Source organism: Ictalurus punctatus, chromosome 26 (assembly GCF_001660625.3).
Source record: "Ictalurus punctatus breed USDA103 chromosome 26, Coco_2.0, whole genome shotgun sequence".
In the NCBI taxonomy this organism is placed as follows: Eukaryota; Metazoa; Chordata; class Actinopteri; order Siluriformes; family Ictaluridae; genus Ictalurus; species Ictalurus punctatus.
Window position 1 is genome coordinate 6,689,765 of NC_030441.2, and position 20,232 is coordinate 6,709,996.

General features: G+C 37.6%; 1 protein-coding gene across 1 annotated transcript; it reads right to left on the minus strand.

The window, feature by feature from the left end:
* Nucleotides 1-4,102: 4,102 nt before the first annotated feature.
* On the minus strand, nt 4,103-16,495 carry atp1b1b (ATPase Na+/K+ transporting subunit beta 1b). The gene is made up of 6 exons (XM_017456875.3): nt 16,242-16,495; nt 12,397-12,525; nt 7,121-7,276; nt 6,356-6,540; nt 6,102-6,185; nt 4,103-5,574 (listed from the first exon to the last, which is right to left on the minus strand). The coding sequence occupies exons 1-6, from the start codon at nt 16,333-16,335 to the stop codon at nt 5,314-5,316; spliced, it is 909 nt and encodes a 302-aa protein (XP_017312364.1). The 5' UTR covers nt 16,336-16,495; the 3' UTR covers nt 4,103-5,313.
* Nucleotides 16,496-20,232: the final 3,737 nt, after the last annotated feature.

Consider the following 20,232-nt stretch of genomic DNA (forward strand, 5'->3'; position numbering starts at 1 on the left):
TCAAATTAAGTCGTGAGGAGTATTCCTAGTTTAGTCATATAATCAAAGTGCATTATCGACATGTACACACCTTAATCACTCTATTAACGTCATGTGGGATTTTTCACCGCATTTTGCAACAGGACACACACACACTGCAGTGGTCTACCGTTTGATGACAAACATGCGAGCACGGCTGCATCCTAAACTCATACTTAACTGCTATATGAGTTTTCATGCAAGTATAGCATGACAAATAATTAACTGCACTTGAAGCTTTCGTAAAATTTAAAATGAAACACCTGAAACTGTATATGGTACCGTAACAAAGACGAACTGTATATAGATACGTGAAATTCTGGAGGGAACATCGGACGGCATGATGTAATGACGTGTGCCGTTAATCGATCTTTGTTCTATAACATGGAACGGGAACATGAAAGGAATATTCTAAAAGCAACTCATGTAAACACCTTAATCACAATATTGTCTTACTCAGAATAAGGTCAATAATTAGATTATTGCTGTCCATGTAAATGTAGTTACTGTTTTGAACAGCTATTCCTGGCTGGCTCGCCAAAATGTAGTGTCAATTTCAGTCCACTAACCAAATACAATTATAGAACTTATAATAGAATTGGGTACTTACATTCACTAGCCAGTTGAATGAAGAAAGTAAGACACAGAACCAGTGAGTGAGGAAAAGCAAGCTCCAAGTTTATTGTTCCATTCACATGAGATCCACACAGTTGAGACATCCCAAGAGTGATCTAAAAACCCAGAAATGAGGCCCCCTATTTATACAGTTCCTTACTTCTCAACTACCGCCCTAAGCATTTTCCTGACACCAATATGTTTTAACTTCAGCTGATTCCGAAACCCCTTATGTTTGCTAATGTGCATTTTTTAGCATTGCTTATCTTGCAGTATCTGCTTTTTTCCCAGCATCCGTTATAATCAAGTTCTGGTTTGTTTCTACTGCCTTTATGTTTGGCCTAGCTTGGTTTCTATTTTTTAAAAGCTGACTTCTGCTTTTCTGTGTCATTTCTGACTGGATTTTCATCGGGAGAGGACCTCAGTAAGTTGCATTTTTATCTTCTCCTAATTATGGGTAAGTTTGTTCTTTCATTCATTTCTTTTTGGTAGTGTTTGTTATTTCTGTCTGTTCTTTCAGGTGTATGTGTGCAACTCATAACATAGATTTTCCTATGTACCTCACAGGCCTCTATGTGTGTATGTGTGTGTGTAATGTAACTATCAGCTTGGCTTCTGCTCCCTTGTGTGTGTGTGAGAGATTATAGTCTGACTCAGTTCTTTGCATACCTCAATGACAAGGTGTGTGTGTGTGTGTCTCTCTCTCTCCTGTGATATCTCAATTTTCACCATGTTAGGCTGATTATTCTTTATTTTTCTGTATGTCTTTTAGGTGAACGTCAGCTTTTCTTGCCTCCCTCATTTGAGGACCTGGGTTTTGACCTGAATACTCGCCACCAGCTTTGCCCTCTCCTTCTCTGCAGGGAGACCCCGGCAGCTGTCCATCCATTGCTCTAAGGGAGTATGTTCAAATCTCCGCTCCGCGACCTCATTGTCGGCACGTCGTTCTCATGCCCTCATCACCCTCGATGCATCGCACGCACAGCTTTTGATGAAGTTGCAATGCTACTCCATATCGAATGATAATTCAATTCAATTCAATTCAATTTTATTTGTATAGCGCTTTTTACAATAGACATTGTCTCAAAGCAGCTTTACAGAAATATCAACACGGTATACAGATATTAAAGGTGTGAATTTATCCCAACTGAGCAAGCCACTGAGTGGCGATGGTGGCAAGGAAAAACTCCCTAAGATGTTTTAAGAGGAAGAAACCTTGAGAGGAACCCGACTCAGAAGGGAACCCATCCTCATCTGGGTAACAACAGATATTGTGAAAAAGTTCATTATGGATTTATATGAAGTCTGTATGGCGTTAAGAGCAGCCGTAGTCCCAGCTCCGCTTTTTTCCCTGTTCCATCTCGGACGTCACTATGCCAGGCTCCACTTCAGACATCGCTCCGCCTTCCTGTTCGGCTGAGGACGTCTCTCTGCCTTCCTGCTCGGCTGAGGATGTCACTCTGCCTTCCTGCTCGGCTGAGGATGTCGCTCTGCCTTCCTGCTCGGTTGAGGATGTTGCTCTGCCTCCATGCTCCGCTGTAGACATTGCTCCTTTGCTTTGCGCCGTATATTGCTCGCCCTTTCTGCTCCAAGGAGGACATCGCTCCCCCCTCATGCTTCACGGAGAGCATCGCTCCTCCTCCAATAAGCAGTGGCAGTGGCTCTTGAAGAGTCAGTGTGTGGGAGTCTCTCTGTGACTTTTTTTTTAATTGTCCTAACCACACCCTGCAACAGCTAATGCACAGCTAAATCCTGCTTTACTATGGGAAGCCTTGACAGCAACCATCAGGAAGATCTCATCACTTAGATCTGAATTCATTACCAAACTGCATTCAGCTCATGAAACCCTCAATGCCAGCCTGCTCAGATCTAGGATTCAAGATGTTGAGAAGTCAGTAACAGATACTGACCAGAAACTCTCTTTTGAAACCTACCTCATTCATGGAATCCCTCTTCTCCAAGCTGTTTGGAGCTGATAAGTTACACATACTCAAGCTAGAGTGCATGCACAGGTCACCATCCTGAAGCTTCCACAGCAGCACGCTCTTGATTCATACTAGTCCATGTTCTTTGATTCTTGGTTTAAAAAAAAAAAAAAAAAAAAAACTTAAAAAAAAAATATATAAGGTCCCTTGGGTAATGCGAGAACATGGCCTTGCTTTAATCAACAGCTATGCTCCAAATTGGGATGACCTGGAGTTTATTAACATAATTGTTATGCTTCCACTAGATCTCAACACTTATTTCCTTATTATGGGAGGTGAATTTAACTGCATTCTCAGCCCTACACAAGACTGTTTCTCTATCAACCATGGGTCTAGTAGACTCTCTGCATGACCTCTTGAGACTTTCTTAACCTTTCATTTCTACAAACTTACATATATAGCATGTGTTTTTTGAACCCAAGTAAGAGGCAATATTTTTGCCCAGTTCACCAATACTGGATTGTTGTTGTTTTTTTTTTTTTTTTTGACAAAGCACTGCTACCCCGAGTCAAATCCTGCTCATATGGAAGTATCATAATCTGTGATCATGACACTTTCATTCCCAGGCTAACTACTTAATCCCAAACTCTGGTGTTCGGTTTCTTTCCTCCTCTCTGAAAGTGCTTTTACACACTCTTGCCACACAAATCACAGCCTTTTTAGACATTAATGATACATTGTGGAGAGATTATGGAGTCTATAATGTCAGTATATCAGAAATGTGGGTGCACCACAGTGACCCTGTTTCCCACAAAAGGCTGAGAAAAAGGATGAAAAAATTATCTCCCTATTCCAATCCTTTACTTTTTTGGGCTAGTTTCAGGTCTTCTGTGTGGTGTTTGAGATTGTTGGGCTGGAAATTTGCTGAAACCCTGGTTAATGTTATTATCTCTTTTGTGTGAACCTTGCACACTGTGACCGGATACACACCAGCTGTATGAAACTTTACCTTACTTTACTTTTATTCTTTTAGCAGACGCTCTTATCCAAAGCGACTTACAAATGAGAAGATACAAGCAAACATCATTGAAAAAGGGTATGGTTAAAACCACTCAAAACGAGCTGCTAGACAGTATGCTGATGAGTATATGTTGGTGATTCTCAACTTCCAATTATGGGGTTACTCTAACAATGTACTAGATAGTAGTCTATAGCATAAGTCAAGTGTGAGTTTGTTTGAGGCTATTCTGTTATTAATGTTGTCCTACTCAAATCTACGGTCATGAGCCACTGCTGGGCTACAGGCAGTTATTTCAAAAAGTCCATCTCAATATGTCTTGTAAGTATTATGGTTCTAATTGATATATCTACATAACAGAACTTTACAAATTTTTCAGCTAAGGGTGGTTCCACTTTAAAGACTTGCCAAAGGTGACACAATTTTTTAATGAGATGAGGAAGAAAACAATTAGATTTTATATTTTTCTTAAAATACAGACAACAGAACAATATAACAATAAAAATTAAACATATACTTAAACACATTGTTTGTTTCTCCTTTTATTATATCTTGATTAATTCCATCCAGGGAATTATCTTTTCCCCACAAAGCAATATGCACATCATCTCAACTTTCAGAGAAAATATTGACACTTTCTCTACAATCTAGAAGTATCTTTATGCAGTGCTTCTGGGAAAATTCAGCATAAGAATTAAAGGGAGTGACAGATGTTTGATGGTAGATATTGACTGCACACTTCTACAAAACATTTTACAGATGGGTCACTGCAGTGGTTATACTATATTTATCTTAATAATGGTTTTGGTACTATTACACACAGAATAATAATGTGCAATTACTGCATCTCCTCATATATATATATATATATATATATATATATATATATATATATATATATATATATATATATACACATATATACACACACACACACATTCCTAAGATCTTGTTTTTCTTGTTTAAAAAAACAATCCTCAGTTTGTCCAACACAGATTAAAGAGTATTACATTTAAAAGCAATATTTACATACATTCGGTGACAAAATAAAAAAAATAATCTAAAATAAAAATCATTATTCCCATCAACTGTAATTTCAAAGAAAATAGAAGCGTAAAGTGCATTTAAAATAGCAAATGCAAACAGTACAGTGTTTACATGTTGACAATGAATAAGAACAAATTTGTAATTGCACAGTTAACAAAGCTAGACCAGATTTGGCTTGATTTGAAACAACCTACTTATGCAAATATCATGCACTTTTATAATGGAAGAAAGCCACACAAAGTGGCAATACAGGAATAGGGTGATAAACCATATTGATTACATTGAGAGTAGACTAAACGTCACTTAGATAATCTTTTTATTTTTATTTTCAGAATAGTCTAGTTTTACAATAGACTGTTATTAGAATAGTCTAATATGCTATGGCTAGTCCTTCAAGCATTTGCATTCTAATTCTATACAGAAGCAGAATATCTTTCATTGAAGCAGATGACATTATGTCCCACATTATGGTTCAATACGGACTAATTATTTAAACTTTTTAAGCCTCTGCTAACGTATCTTAGGGCACTTTTTGAGATATCTGTTTATTGTTAAATGCTTTCTCTCAGTGAGACTGTGAAAGATCAGTGGGGAAGTTGTGTCTGGTAGCTGCATATCTCAAGTCAAAAGATGCTTCTTACTTTGCCTTAAAACCGGGAGTGATTTATGATGCTGTGCTCATAATGGAGGTCAAAAAAGGTTTACCTTCATTTTAACTTCAAAACGTCCCTGGTAGCGATCCTTGTCACTGTAGAGTATGTTCTCACCATACACTCTGCACTCAACACGTATCTCTTGGTTCATGGTTATGTTTATAAACTGAATGGCCACCAAAGGCTGTAGGTAGTGTGGGTGCAGGAGCTTGCCATAGTAAGGATAATACTGGAGAGGGAAGCCTCCTCCAATGCCATAGTATGCCACTTGCCCAAGCAAATCTTCTTCTTCTTTTTTCTACAAATGTTTAAGAAATTACAATATGAGAATTTTACCCCATGTTCTTATTTACCAAATCCCACCCACTAGCTACTTGGCTCCCCTATCATGTGTGAAAGCTAGCACATGCTTCCTCTGAGACATGTGAAACCAGTCACCACATGCTGCTTAACTGCTGCTTGTGCTATGTCACAGGGCAGCTGAACACACTTGGAGGAAAACTGCTAACTATCCTCTTCTGCATACATGGGCTCACAAATACCCACAACTGACAATCGCTTTGACTGTCTCTAGGATGAACAATTTTGCTCTCCTGATGACAGGGTGAATGTTTTTCTGTTGTATCACTTGGTGCAAGTGCAAGATGATATCTTTAAAAAAAAATCCATATATCATCATCAAATATCAAATATGATTCACTTCCTTTCAGAAACATTCTGGTTTTGAAAACTACACATCTGTGTCTTATTTAGGATAGGATATAATGGTAGTTAGTGAGCTGTTAGTTGTCAGTGCTTTAGATACAATGAAGGGATTCTACTTACCTTAGTTGTACAGTGGAGAGGTATCAAATTAGGTTGGACTTTGGACTTGACCTCTTCTGGGATACTCTCGTTGGACTGTGGGGGCTAAAATAAACAGAACTCAGCCAGTAGAGAGATTAAATCCATGGGCCTCGAAGTGTATTGAATGATGTAGTATCTGTAGTTAGTTATCTTTAGAATTTCTAAAGTTTAGTTTCATGGAACATTTTTAAAACTAAAATGTATGTAACATTATGGAAATCCAGCAAACCTACCTTTGGTCTAAAATTCACAATCCTATTGAGTTTGACAATCAGACAGGGTCTTCCCTCAGTGAAGCCAAAATTCTGATCCTCAATGCCTGAGCAAGGTCCAAGAATAGACTTTGGGAACCGACATGCCTTCCTAATACCTATTTCACTCTCCAGATCTCCCCTGTGCTTATAAGTCTCAGGTTGCTCTAAGTGGAAAAGGATAAAAGGATGAAACGAGACACAAAACCCAACAACACATCAAGCCTGGAAGTAATCGAGCACTGCATCATGTCTGTGATTCCTCATTCGGAAAGTGTTCAGAGTTCTGACATGTCTGTCCTTTAAAATCATGTTTGACTTTGATTTAGATCATTTGCACATTGGATATAACAGTATTTGCCTTTAAGCAGTCACTATATATATATATATATATATATATATATATATATATATATATATATATATATATATATATATATATATATATATAGTGACTGCTTAAAGGCAAATACCGTAAATGAAATGTAATTATGGTCAAGAGTTAAGGGGATTCAAGTTATGAAACCAGTAGTTTATGATGGCAATCATGGAGTCTTTATATACAGCATGTGTGTGTGTGTGGGTGTGTGCGTTTTACATAATCTGGTCTTTGCACTACTCATATTACCTGCTTCTGCAGCCTATGAAATTTATTTCAGTACAGTAGGTTATAAACATAAAACATCAAAATATAACTCATGTAGAAACTAAAGACAGATACTTGAGGCCAATTATATGCTACTATACCTCCACAGTCCTCAAACTTCAGTTGGTCACGCTGGGATTCAACATCGTAAGCCTGCAGGAACTCTTTTATGGACTTTATGGATTTCAAATATGTAGTTGGATCATTCACAGTGAAGAAAATCCCTGCTTTATCTGACTGAGGGGAGTGGGTAAGGCCTGCATACCAATAACATCAGAATGAGCAAAATCTTAACATTTTTCAGAAATGTTTAAACTTTCCTAAACATAATTTTACTCTATTGTCTCACAATTTAAGTTTGACAAATGATAAGCAAAACCCATAGCTTATGCTATATTTTTCATGTAAATTTTATTATGTTTCCACACTCTTATACCTTACCTATACCATATACTTCTCAGAATGTACCAAAATACACCAACAGGTTACATATTTAAACAAGACATTGTACACTGTACATGTAAATTGAAGTTTTTCCATTTACCTGCTATAAAAAATCTTATAGATATTACTTGTTTTACAGGCTGCCAAGAAATTAGCTTGCAAGCTGCTCAGTTACTGTAACATAACTAAGGCAGCTTTTCATTAATCTTCCACCAATGGGGAAGCTGGAGAACTTCAAATTAACCACTTAATGTCTGCCAGGTGAAAAATATCCCATGACCAAAGGACAACATATGCTCTTTTTGTTGTTTGTGTTCCATATCTATAGAAAGCTCTCCCATTATGATATAAGCATATTAACAATGGGCCTCATTTATCAGTCTTTTAGAATTTTGTGTGTAAATGTTTGTGTAAGCCAAACCGACCAAAAAATTTCCACTGGATTCACAAAAGTTTTGGAAACATGAATTTACTTTGTACAAAGCACATTACCATTTGGTGACACCCACAAAACTCCATAAAACATAAAGTGCATAGAGGGCTGGAAACATGAAATAACTACAGAATAGTGAAAGAAAAGGTAGAAAGGCAGAAGTCGGAGTTATTTAGCCCATAAAAATATTTAGCAGTGCCATAGCACCTGAAAAATTCAAAATCTAGGGACAAATTATAGATAAGGTGAACCATGTGTGAATTAGGTGAGGTGAAAAGAAAATGGGATGACATGAAAACATGAGAAAATAGGATCTACACTATGCTGATGTGATCATGGACACCAAGCAATTCATAGAGTGAAACTGCTATTTTTAAATTGTTTTAAGTGGTCAATGTGCTGGAAGTGTTTCACAGTATTAAAAGAAGATTCTGTGGCAAACTGAACAGATTTATAAGCAAGCTTTCATCCTCTGGAAAAAGAAAAAACACATACTGGCCTTCAAACAGCCTTTCCCTTATAAGTGTGACCTTAATCTACTTCCAGCTGAGGCATTTGTTTACGGCTTACAACTATGTGCAAACAGACTGGCCCATCCTGCGAATTAATGAATAGTTTAATTTGTCTTCATTTATGGGTTTGTGTTGGCTCATGTTTTTTATTTTCACATTCTTTTATTAAAGCCAATAATATAAAATGACTGGTTTCACTAAATGGCAAAATGGTAAAAGGTGCACTTATATAGAGCTTTTATCAAAAGTGCTTTACACTGAGTCTCATTCACCCATTCACACACACTCAAACACCAATGGTAGCAGAGCTGCCATGCAAGACGCTAATTTGCCATCGGGAGCAACTTGGGGTTCAGTGTCATGCCCAAGGACACTTCGGCATGTGGAATCATGAGGGCCAGGAATCAAACCACCAACCCTACGATTAGTGGAAAACCCGCACTTCCACCTGAGCCAGAGCCACCCCACTAACATTTGGTATGTCAATGGTATTCTTAGTCCCTGACATATTGAACTAGCATGGAAGTATATTCCATGTTTCAAAGTGCAGTAATCCATGCAAATTACAACATTTGTAACTGATCAAGTCAAGGTTTACATACTTTAGTCTCCTTTGCATAAATTTAGACACACTCAGGAGTGTGAACAGGTTTTCATGCATACCAAATTTCATGTGTAAATGCGCCTACGAATAATTTGTTTGCATCCAGCTTGATAAATGAAGCCCACTGTTACAAATCATATTTACTGAAATATGTATGTAAGTTTATATTTATCACATGACACTAATGAGCACACCAGTGACAGTGGCAAGGGAAAGCCTCCCTGAGACAACATGACGACGAAACCTTGAGAGGAATCAGACTCAAAGGGGAACCCCTCATCTTCTGGGTGACACAGGATAAAGAAACAGGAATACACACTATGTGGGATGCCAGTCCATAGCAGTGTACCATACACACACATTCACACCTGGGGCAATTTAGAGTTTTTGGGAGCTGGGAGGAAGCTGGAGAATCCAAGGGAAGCGCATGTGAACCCAAGCTTAGGATTGAATAGCTTAGGAGGTGTGAGACAGCAGTGCTACCTATTGCACCACTGTGACATCTCTTGCAAAGAGGTGTGATTGTTTTGCACAGTAGTGGGCATTTCAAACAATTTAAATATAACAGATTAATCAATACTTTTGTTTTTGCATCAGTTTCCCAACAGAATTATTAGTTTGCCAAAATGTGTTCTTTACTGTTTGAAATGTCAGCTGTGCCTGAAAGCGCTTTGGTCTGTTAAAGCTGACATAACAATGGTAAAATTACTAACTTTATATCATGAGTATGTTCAAATTAGCAGGAGCAAACATGAGCCATTTTGTATAGAGCCATTTTACAAGTGTATAGGCTTAATTAAGATTTGTGCAGCACCCATAGCAGAGACCCCACTTTAGGACCCTTAAAGTTTCTGTGTATGCCCATATTATCCATCTTATCCAATTTAATATCCAGTTAAAAATTGGATAAAAAGCAGTAATAAACCATGAAGCATAAAACCATGCAGCATAAAGCATAAAGCATGAATAATCATGAAGCTTGCTGCTAAATTTAACTCTACTCTGTACTATCTCTCTCAGCCAATATAATCGTGAGGGAGAGGCGTCAAATAAATTGAAATGTCAACTCGAACTGGAGGACACAATATACTGTGATACAATATCAAAACAGGTTCATTTGTATTTTCACACACTTGTAATATAATAAAATTTCTAGATATACCTCTATAACCCTTTTTTCAGTGAAACCACTTTTTGATAGGAAACTAGCTGAGATGCTGATGACATGAAATAAAAATATTAAATGGCAATGTTAAGATGTAATAGTGGTATTTTTGCTACATTTATGTTGCCATTGGTTTGTGAAAGTTAAAATATTAATTTAACAATTCAATGTTGAGTTTACAATTGCAATTTTAAATCTTTTTTTTCAGTTTCATTACTTTCAGGACTCGGCCGGACTCAACTTGAACTCGGCCATTAAGGACTCCTTTTGGACTTGGACTCGATTGGTTAAGGACTTGCTGCTGGTTCCTCACAAGCATCTATTGTTAGATGTTTAGTTTGCACTAGAGCTGCAACAACTAATCGAAAAAATCGATAATAATCTATTATAAAAATCACTGTTAATGAATCTCATTATCGATTAGTTGGTCTGCGCGTGGTACTGTTGCTCACTACATTACTTCTGTTCCGAATGATGTACTATACACTTACACTATGCACTCTACTGTCTAGTGTGTGGACTTTAGAAAGGTAACATAGTCTCAAATATAACACTAGCATTTTTTTTTACTAACCGGAAGTATATATAAAATTTATTTTATATATATATATATATATATTTATGTATTATTTTTTATGGATGCACAAAAAAAAACAATTAAACTACAGTCCTAAATAAATAATATATATTCTGGTGTATGTGTGTGCACGTGTGTGTATTGGGTTCTTTTCTGTTTTGGACAAACAGTTGTGTAAAGTTTAAGTCTGAAGTTTACATTTGTAACACTCAGGATTTTACTTTAAATTTTATTTTTAAAAAAATATTTGCCCCCCCCCCCATTCGATTAATCTACAAATAATCTGCAACTAATCGGTTATGAAAAGAATCGTTAGTTGCAGCCCTAGTTTGCACAGAAATTGTGCTTTAACTCAACAGGCAGAATTGGCCAGTTATTATGGTTGATGCTGTTATGGCACCAGTATTTTATTAAACAAATTTTTTGATAGTATACTTGTAAAAAAAAAAAAAAAAAAGAGCTATGCATCTATGGCCATGAGACTGCAACAGGTATGGTGTCTCAATACAACACATTTTTGATACAGCAAAAAGCATTGCCTGAATATGTGTTTTAGGTTTCCATTTTCAATTAATTAAAACATTCAACATTATAAAAGTACAAAAATTCCAATGACTGTTTGCATGACCATTCAGACGTATAAGGAAACAAATCCTTTGCCATTTTTTTTTTAACAGAAATTAAACATGGTTAGATTTCACTGGTGTGAGTCTGGGTGGCATGCCTGAAGCACTGGGTTTTCTTATTCTGCTGTTAATTATTCACATAGCTCTATGTAGCTCTTGTAATGTTTTTGAATCCTGCATTCTCCACTACAAAATATGAACTTCCCTATCATTGCAATGATTTCTTTAACCAAGATTGACTCAGTGAGGAAAACATGCCTGAATGCAATAGAGAGTTTGCTGTATGCACGTGTGGTGTAGTAGCCTTATGTTTGTGCTATTCGCATCGGTGTATGATACTCATATTTGAAGGAATCAGCAGTGTAACTTACTGGGTAACCGTAATGCTCCCACAGATCAGACCAACAGACTTCCAGCTCCTGCTTGCTGCTGAACATGGGGGCTAAATGCTAGTACACCAGTATGCTAACGTATTAACTCATGAATGGTGTACATAGGAGAAGCATGTTTATTTTAAATACCCATAGCCTGTCCTGATTTGAGTTAAAGAGGAGTCTACTTTTTCAGAGGATGGAGTGTGGGCTTGATTGTGTTTATTCCACCTCATGTTATACAATCGGTATTTTATGAAAGTATTTTTTATAACTTACTTTATTATGCAGCTTGTTGAATAAATTTGAATTGTGTATTGATGACACTCCTATTTACTATATATGCATTAGTGAAACCTTGTTTTTGGAAGTGACTGTTTTTCTCTCTCTACAGTAGCTTTCAAACTAACTTTCAACATGATTCCTGGCACACTTGCTGTGTGAAAAGAAAAAACTGCATGCTTGCATGCCATGGATTTCTACCTTAGTATTCCATTTAAATACATTTATTTTATTGTGTAAACAAATAACTAGATCAAGTGTATGGTCACAGCAAGGCTCCCATATTCCCACATGCCCAATCCCACTAAGATTAAGAAAATGTAAGGTGCTGCCACAGAAGAGCTGTAACAAGAGAGCTTTTACCTGGAGGAGTAACTCTGTCCTGCCAGGTGGGTTTGTAGTTACTCAGGGTGAGAAGAAGTGCCTGGATGGTGCCAATGAAGATTCCAGCCAGGAAGGCATAAAATATGACATAGAACAGCAGGATTTTTGCTGTCAGGATACAGACACACAGCAATAGTTTATAAGAACGGCAGACAGTCCAAGATTGTGGATATCATTATTGTCCCTATACTTCTTTAGGCAATTACAAGTGTATTTGTCATTCAAACTAGCCCCTTAACAACCTTAGATAGAAAAATTAGTGAAATCCACATCAATTCCTTCACCTATGAATTTTCCACGCTTTAGAGTATGTTTTAGGTGTTGGGTTGTTCATATAGTTCTACTAATATTAACCTGAAATATCACTTTCAGAGTTTGCCACGTGACAAATAACATACTTACTAATATATAGAATTTGAATGTTTGATTACAGTAAAAAAAACAAAAACAACAACCTGGGAATTCATTATAAATTCATGCACCATATAGAAAAGGTATGTATGTGCTTCCTTCATTAACGGTATAAACAAATATACTAGTGGCAGTGGCAGACTAGTATTAGTGAATATTTCTAATTTCTTAAGAAAATACATTCATCCTCTTTTTGACAGATATTTATTAGTGTAACATATAGATAATGCAACATTTAGTTATTTGATACAATATTTGTTAAATTTGCAACACATTGATGGTTTTTTTTTTTACTGATGTCAGCTTCCTTCCACAACATAGCGTATAAACAAATGTTTCATTTCCTAAAATTTGACATGTATTTATTATTATTTTTGATACAATATGTTTAGGCTAAAATGTTATAACTTGTTTTATAATCTTTGTTTTTTTTTTTTTTAGAATTCACTGTCCTAAATAAAATATATACTGTATGTGCATGACCATTACAGTATTATGTATGAAAAATATGACATTATCTAAATGATTCATATGCATTTACAGTGAGGGAAAGAAGTATTTGTTCCCCTGCTGATTTTGTACATTTGCCCACTGACAAAGAAATGATCAGTCTATAATTTTAATGGTAGGATTATTTGAACAGTGAGAGACAGAATAACAACAAGAAAATCCAGAAAAACGCATGTCAAAAATGTTATAAATAGATTTGCATTTTAATGAGGGAAATAAGTATTTGACCCCCTCTCAATCCGAAAGATTTCTGGCTCCCAGGTGTCTTTTATACAAGTAATGAGCTGAGATTAGGAGCACACTCTTAAAGGGAGTGCTCCTAATCTCAGCTTGTTACCTGTATAAAAGACACCTGTCCACAGAAGCAATCAATCAATCAGATTCCAAACTCTCCACCATGGCCAAGACCAAAGAGCTCTCCAAGGATGTCAGGGACAAGATTGTAGACCTACACAAGTCTGGAATGGGATACAAGACCATTGCCAAGCAGCTTGGTGAGAAGGTGACAACAGTTGGTGCGATTATTCGCAAATGGAAGAAACACGAAAGAACTGTCAATCTCCCTCGGCCTGGGGCTCCATGCAAGATCTCACCTCGTGGAGTTGCAATGATCATGAGAACAGTGAGGAATCAGCCCAGAACTACACGGGAGGATCTTGTCAATGATCTCAAGGCAGCTGGGACCATAGTCACCAAGAAAACAATTGGTAACACACTACGCCGTGAAGGACTGAAATCCTGCAGCGCCCGCAAGGTCCCCCTGCTCAAGAAAGCACATATACATGCCCGTCTGAAGTTTGCCAGTGAACATCTGAATGATTCAGAGGACAACTGGGGGAAAGTGTTGTGGTCAGATGAGACCAAAATGGAGCTCTTTGGCATCAACTCAACTCGTCGTGTTTGGAGGAGGAGGAATGCTGCCTATGACCCCAAGAACACCATCCCCACCGTCAAACATGGAGGTGGAAACATTATGCTTTGGGGTGTTTTTCTGGTAAGGGGACAAGACAACTTCACCGCATCAAAGGGACGATGGACGGGGCCAGGACATTGAAAATGGGTCGTGGATGGGTATTCCAGTATGACAATGACCCAAAACACACGGCCAAGGCAACAAAGGAGTGGCTCAAGAAGAAGCACATTAAGGTCCTGGAGTGGCCTAGCCAGTCTCCAGACCTTAACCCCATACAAAATCTGTGGAGGGAGCTGAAGGTTCGAGTTGCCAAACATCAGCCTCAAAACCTTAATGACTTGGAGAAGATCTTCAAAGAGGAGTGGGACAAAATCCCTCCTGAGATGTGTGCAAACCTGGTGGCCAACTACAAGAAACGTCTGACCTCTGTGATTGCCAACAAGGGTTTTGCCACCAAGTACTAAGTCATGTTTTGCAGAGGGGTCAAATACATATTTCCCTCATTAAAATGCAAATCAATTTATAACACTTTTGGCATGCGTTTTTCTGGATTTTTTTGTTGTTTTTCTGTCTCTCACTGTTCAAATAAATTTACCATTAAAATTATAGACTGATCATTTCTTTGTCAGTGGGCAAACGTACAAAATTAGCAGGGGATCAAATACTTTTTTCCCTCACTGTATGTCATTCAAAGTATTGTTTAAATGCATATTTTTGTCACTCACTGTGCAAGTTTTTTTGAATGTAAAAAATTAAACTAAGATAAATAGGGTCAGATCTTTTCCACCTTTAATGTGATATAACGACCAACAAAATTCAAGTGAAAAACAATTAGAAATGTTTTACAGGGGCAAAGAAAAAGAAATAAAAATACAACAACCTGGTTGCACAAATGTGCACATTATTTTATAATGGGGCTTGCGACTGTGCACAGAATTATCCAATCACATTCAAACTCGTTCATAAGCAATTATCATTCACTGTCATCAGTGAAGTGATTCTGATGAACTCCAAATAAGGTTGACAGCTTCATAATTTCATACACTGTGTATATATAAATGTAGTCAGCTGACAGAGGGCAGCACAAAGTAATCAATGGGCTGCTATAATTGGCTCTATAAGATGCCGGATGCAGGATGACCGCTGGTGAAACATTAGATGAGCAGTTTGAATCCCAACACCCCAAAGAGTAGGCCTATCACCTTGAGTCACCTTGGACAATGATGCATTTTTAACCCTTTCTGTATGGAGCATGCAATAACAACATGCACATTTAGTGTCAATAAACAACATGCACATTGAATGTCAGACTTAAGGAGTTGCTTAATTGTAGAAAGGCATGCGTTTGTTCTCACATATTTGCTGAGCCATTACAATGACTGAGGCTGGGTTTTAATGTCTTTATCAAATAATGCAGGAAACCTCAATACTGCGAGTAATTAAAGCATTTAGATCACTTTTTGAAAAGTGAGATAACTGTCTTCCATCAGCGTGATCAATAATCTTCAGTACCCTTTCATGACCTTTCTACCCACATCATAGACTGCATCACGTTGTGAATGCTGCACATAACTACCATGCACTGTTGCAAAAATACCTTCAAAACAAATAGAGGTAGAATCGTTTAGTTAGTTCCTGAGCAGTTCGACATGTGAGGAAAGGTACGGACAGGCAACACAGTCTAGAAATTTAGGAGCCTTTTTTTTTTTTTTTTTTTTTTTAAATTTTTTTTAAAAAAAATGAATATTACTTTTCTTAATTGAACTAAAACCATGTCCTTAAAATCTGCATATGCTGCCCATCGCGGAAGTCCGTCGTGCTTTGCTGCAAAGTCAAATCTAACAGGTTGCATCGTGACCAGACAGCAGACAGGCAGATTGTACCCGCTAGAATGTGGACGCTCGGGGAAAAAAACACTCGTTAAACACATGACATCATCCTGGAACATGTATAAGCGACAATCCTTACAATTTCCTAAACGTATTCTTACCCCAACTACCACCGGTGCGTCCGAGAAACTCCCTCGTATCGGAATTCCACACAGACTTCTTCCATCCTCCATCATTTTTATTTTGAGCAGGCATTTTTTATTATTATTTATTTATTTATTTTATCAGGGCTTTAACTCTCTACTGCTGTGAATGAGCTGGCTCCTTCCCTGCTTGAATCCCCACAACGCCCTTGGACGCAGCTCACCACCCCAAAGACATGGAGCGGTACCCAGGTCTCCGCAAGGTGCCCCGTGCGTTTTATCCATCACGGCGCGGAGACACGCCCACAGCACTCCACGCGCATCCACAGAGCCTCTAGCCAATCCCAAATAAAATTTCCACCTACGCAACATTTACGTGCAGGAGTCAGTTGGGGAGGGACGTGCTTTACTACAGTGCTGCGTCGACGAAAGGAGACGTGGATATGTCCTTGGCAGTGCATAGCTCATGACGCGCATTAACATGCAGAGTAATGATGTCTGATGCCGCGGCGTTGAGAGGGAAGAAGAAATCCAGGTTAAGCAACTTACTTAAGTAAATAGCGAAATAACACCACTTATGCATTGATATACTTGTGTGATGAGATGTAATTTTTACTATATTCTTATGCAGTCGCGGCCGTTAAATAAATGGAAATGTTTTGAAACAAGTATGTGACAGTCGTCATATATGCAAACACAATACCTCTTCTCACCAGCAGTACTGTCTGTATCATCACAGCGTGGTTATGCCACTGAACTGGGACCTGACTTGCGACACTTCTGTCACAAAAAACAAATAAACACCCTTATATATACATAATATTTACATTCTGGATATAAATTAAATTGATAAATGTATGAATGTGTCCCTATTGAGATGTGACAATGTCCATTTTTAAAAAAAGTGCTACTATATATAAATCTGTTTAGCACATTTAACAATGGACATTGTCACATGTCACAAAGAAAAAAATAAATATAAAAAAAATCGAAATTTTAAATGGATAAATATATTAATTTATCCCTAATGAGAAAGCCAGAGGCAATGGAGACAAGGAAAATCTCCCCGAGACAATATGATGAAGAAACCTTGAGAGGATCCAGACTCAAAATGGAAACGATCCTCATCTGGGTGACAATGAATAGTGCAATTAATAATTAATAAATAAATCTTTTCTATAACTGTGTACTACAAATAGTGCAATTGTGTAACCAGGAAATTCATTACAGTTTTCACACAAAGACTGTTTTGTTGAACTTATCCACTGTTCACTGATGGAGACTTGAGTGCAAAACTGTTTGTGGTAATAGCTAAAGCTATGATAGCGTTTGTAGTCCTAAGCCATCACAGCATTACTGTTCGTATGAATTAAGGTCCAAACCCATCTTTATTGTTTTTAAGTGATACCATCCGGATTGTAGCATCAGGATGGATTGGGCAGGTCAGGAGAGCGGATTTTCTTATTGGAAACTCTAATCTCTAGCCTCATTGCAGTGGCAATCAGGTTTCAACAAAAAGAAAGAATGAATCCAGAAATGCTGTGATGGATTGGCACCCTGTCCAGGGTGTACCTCGCCTTGTGCCCGATGCTCCCTGGGATAGGCTCCAAGTTCCCCCGCGACCCTGAAGAAGGAATAAGCGGTAGAAGATGGATGGATGGATGGAATCCAGCAATGGATTCACCATTTCAATTGATCCACCATTTTTTTTAATGGATTCACCAATCAATGATCCACCTTTTTTATTAAATGTGCTGATAATGTTTATGTCCTAAAACAGTTCCTTTGTTTTTACCTGATAAATGATTTGAATTGTAGTTAGACTGATGTTTGGTGGGGTTTAATGGTGAAACTGTTCCAGACTTTTGAAACTTTATATTTATGGTCCTGTGCTTAAAGGTATTTTATTGTATTCTATCATATTGCTGGAGCGCACAGTGGCTTAGTGGTTAGCACGTTCGCCTCACACGAACACCTCCGGGGTTCGAGTTCCGCCGGGGCCGTGTGTGTGGAGTTTGCATGTTCTACCCATGCTGCGGGGGTTTCCTCCAGGTACAAGTCCAAAGACAGGCATAGTAGGGTGATTGGTGTGTCTAAAGTGTCTGTAGTGTATGAATTGGTGTGTGAGTGTGTATGTGATTTTGCCCTGCGATGGACTGGCACCCTGTCCAGGGTGTACCCCGCCTTGTGCGCGATGCTCCCTGGGATGGACTCCAGATTCCCCGTGACCCTGAAAAGGAGTAAGCGGTAGAAAATGGATTGATGGATCATATTGCCAGTACCAAACTTGTTGCAGGTGAACAATAATCTGTGACCTTTGGGTAGAAGTCCTGGAGAGTAAGGACAATTGTTTTAATTTTTAATATAATTTGGAGAGAAAATATTGTCCGTTTAAAAATGAAGTTGTTAAGAGAGTTGTTATGTTATATGAGAGGAGTAAATAGATTCTTCACATATTAGTTTAGTAAAGGATTAGTAAAGGGCCGCAGCTGCATGGAAATAAGTATACTAATGCAATTAATGAAGAAAATAAAGTTAGGTCGATGCACCCTGTTCTCATCACACCACAATATCAATACATAAGTGGTGTTATTTTGCTATTTGCATAAAGGGAAAATTTTGTACTAATTGTGTGTACTTTATTTTGTACAATCATGTTTACCCATTCTTTTGAATGGTGCCAATAATTCTGGAATTGACAATGTTATATATGTTTAATGCATATATTTTGTCAGTCCAAACTTCGACTGACACTTAGCTACTGCATTTATTTCTCGTTTACTTTTACATCTTCACACTGATAACCCAAAACACTCCTGTCCACCAGAGGTCATCATTGCAGGAATTCTTACCATTGATAATCACTCTCACAGAGAGAGAGAGAGAGAGAGAGAGAGAGAGAGAGAGAGAGAGAGACTGCCAAAATACATTCTTTGAGTTCTAACTGTGGTTCCTGTGTGTAATTCTGTAGTTCTGACCCTGGATTGTTAGCTTGATGCTGATTTTATTTGATAATCTTAAAGCTGGCCCGATTGTTTTAACGTATATGTATCTAAAGCACATTTTTCATATGTTTACCTACTATTTTTATTTCAGAACTCATGAAATGAAACTGAATATTTAATATAAAGCAATGCAATGTCACTCCAGCGTCTTAGCTCTACTCACTGATGTCCCTACCACTTGTAGGATCGGATCAGATTTAGTCCCCCCTTGCTGTTATAACAGCCTCCACTCTTCTGGGAAGATTTTTCACTAGATTTTTGAATGTAGCTGTGGGGATTTTCCCATTCAGCCACAAGAGCATTAGTGTAGTCGGTTATATGATACAAAGTGCCTACTTCTGAACAGTACACATTTAAAAAAAAATAATTTTTTAGACATGTCCAGATTAGAGATGCACCAATGTATCGGCCGGCAATTTTTCATGCTATCGGCCATCGGCCAATATGATAGTTTAAAAACATCTGATTTGATAGATTAAAAACATTATTTTCGTGCTGTGAGTAAAGAAGATGTTTCTTTTGTAATCTCTGCACCGCTAAAATTTTACACCGGACACTGCCGCAGTGAAGCGGGAGTTTCATCGTCGACTCATTTTTTTTTTTTTGCCGCGCTGCAAGAGCTGAATTAAAGTGCCAGTATAATGTTGAAATATTTAAATGAAGATGAGTTGACACAAAAATATATATTGCACAGGAAAATATATTTGTAGAGTAGTATGTTTCATATCCAGTTATTAGTTAATGCCATCAAACATCAAGTTTATATTAGGCTTATATATTACCAGTTAGATGTTCAGTGATGAAGTAGAAATGCTGTTGTTTGTGGTGAGTGAGTGTGAAGCCTAACAGGAGTTTTTTTTTAGAGTTCAGTCAATGTTAATATGAATTAATAACCTTCAATAAGTTAAGAAATCTTAGTTTAATTTTCAGAATTTAGTTAATGTGTTAATGTTAATTAGAGTAATGTGTTTTCTGTTAATGAGACCAGTTACTGTGAAACAACT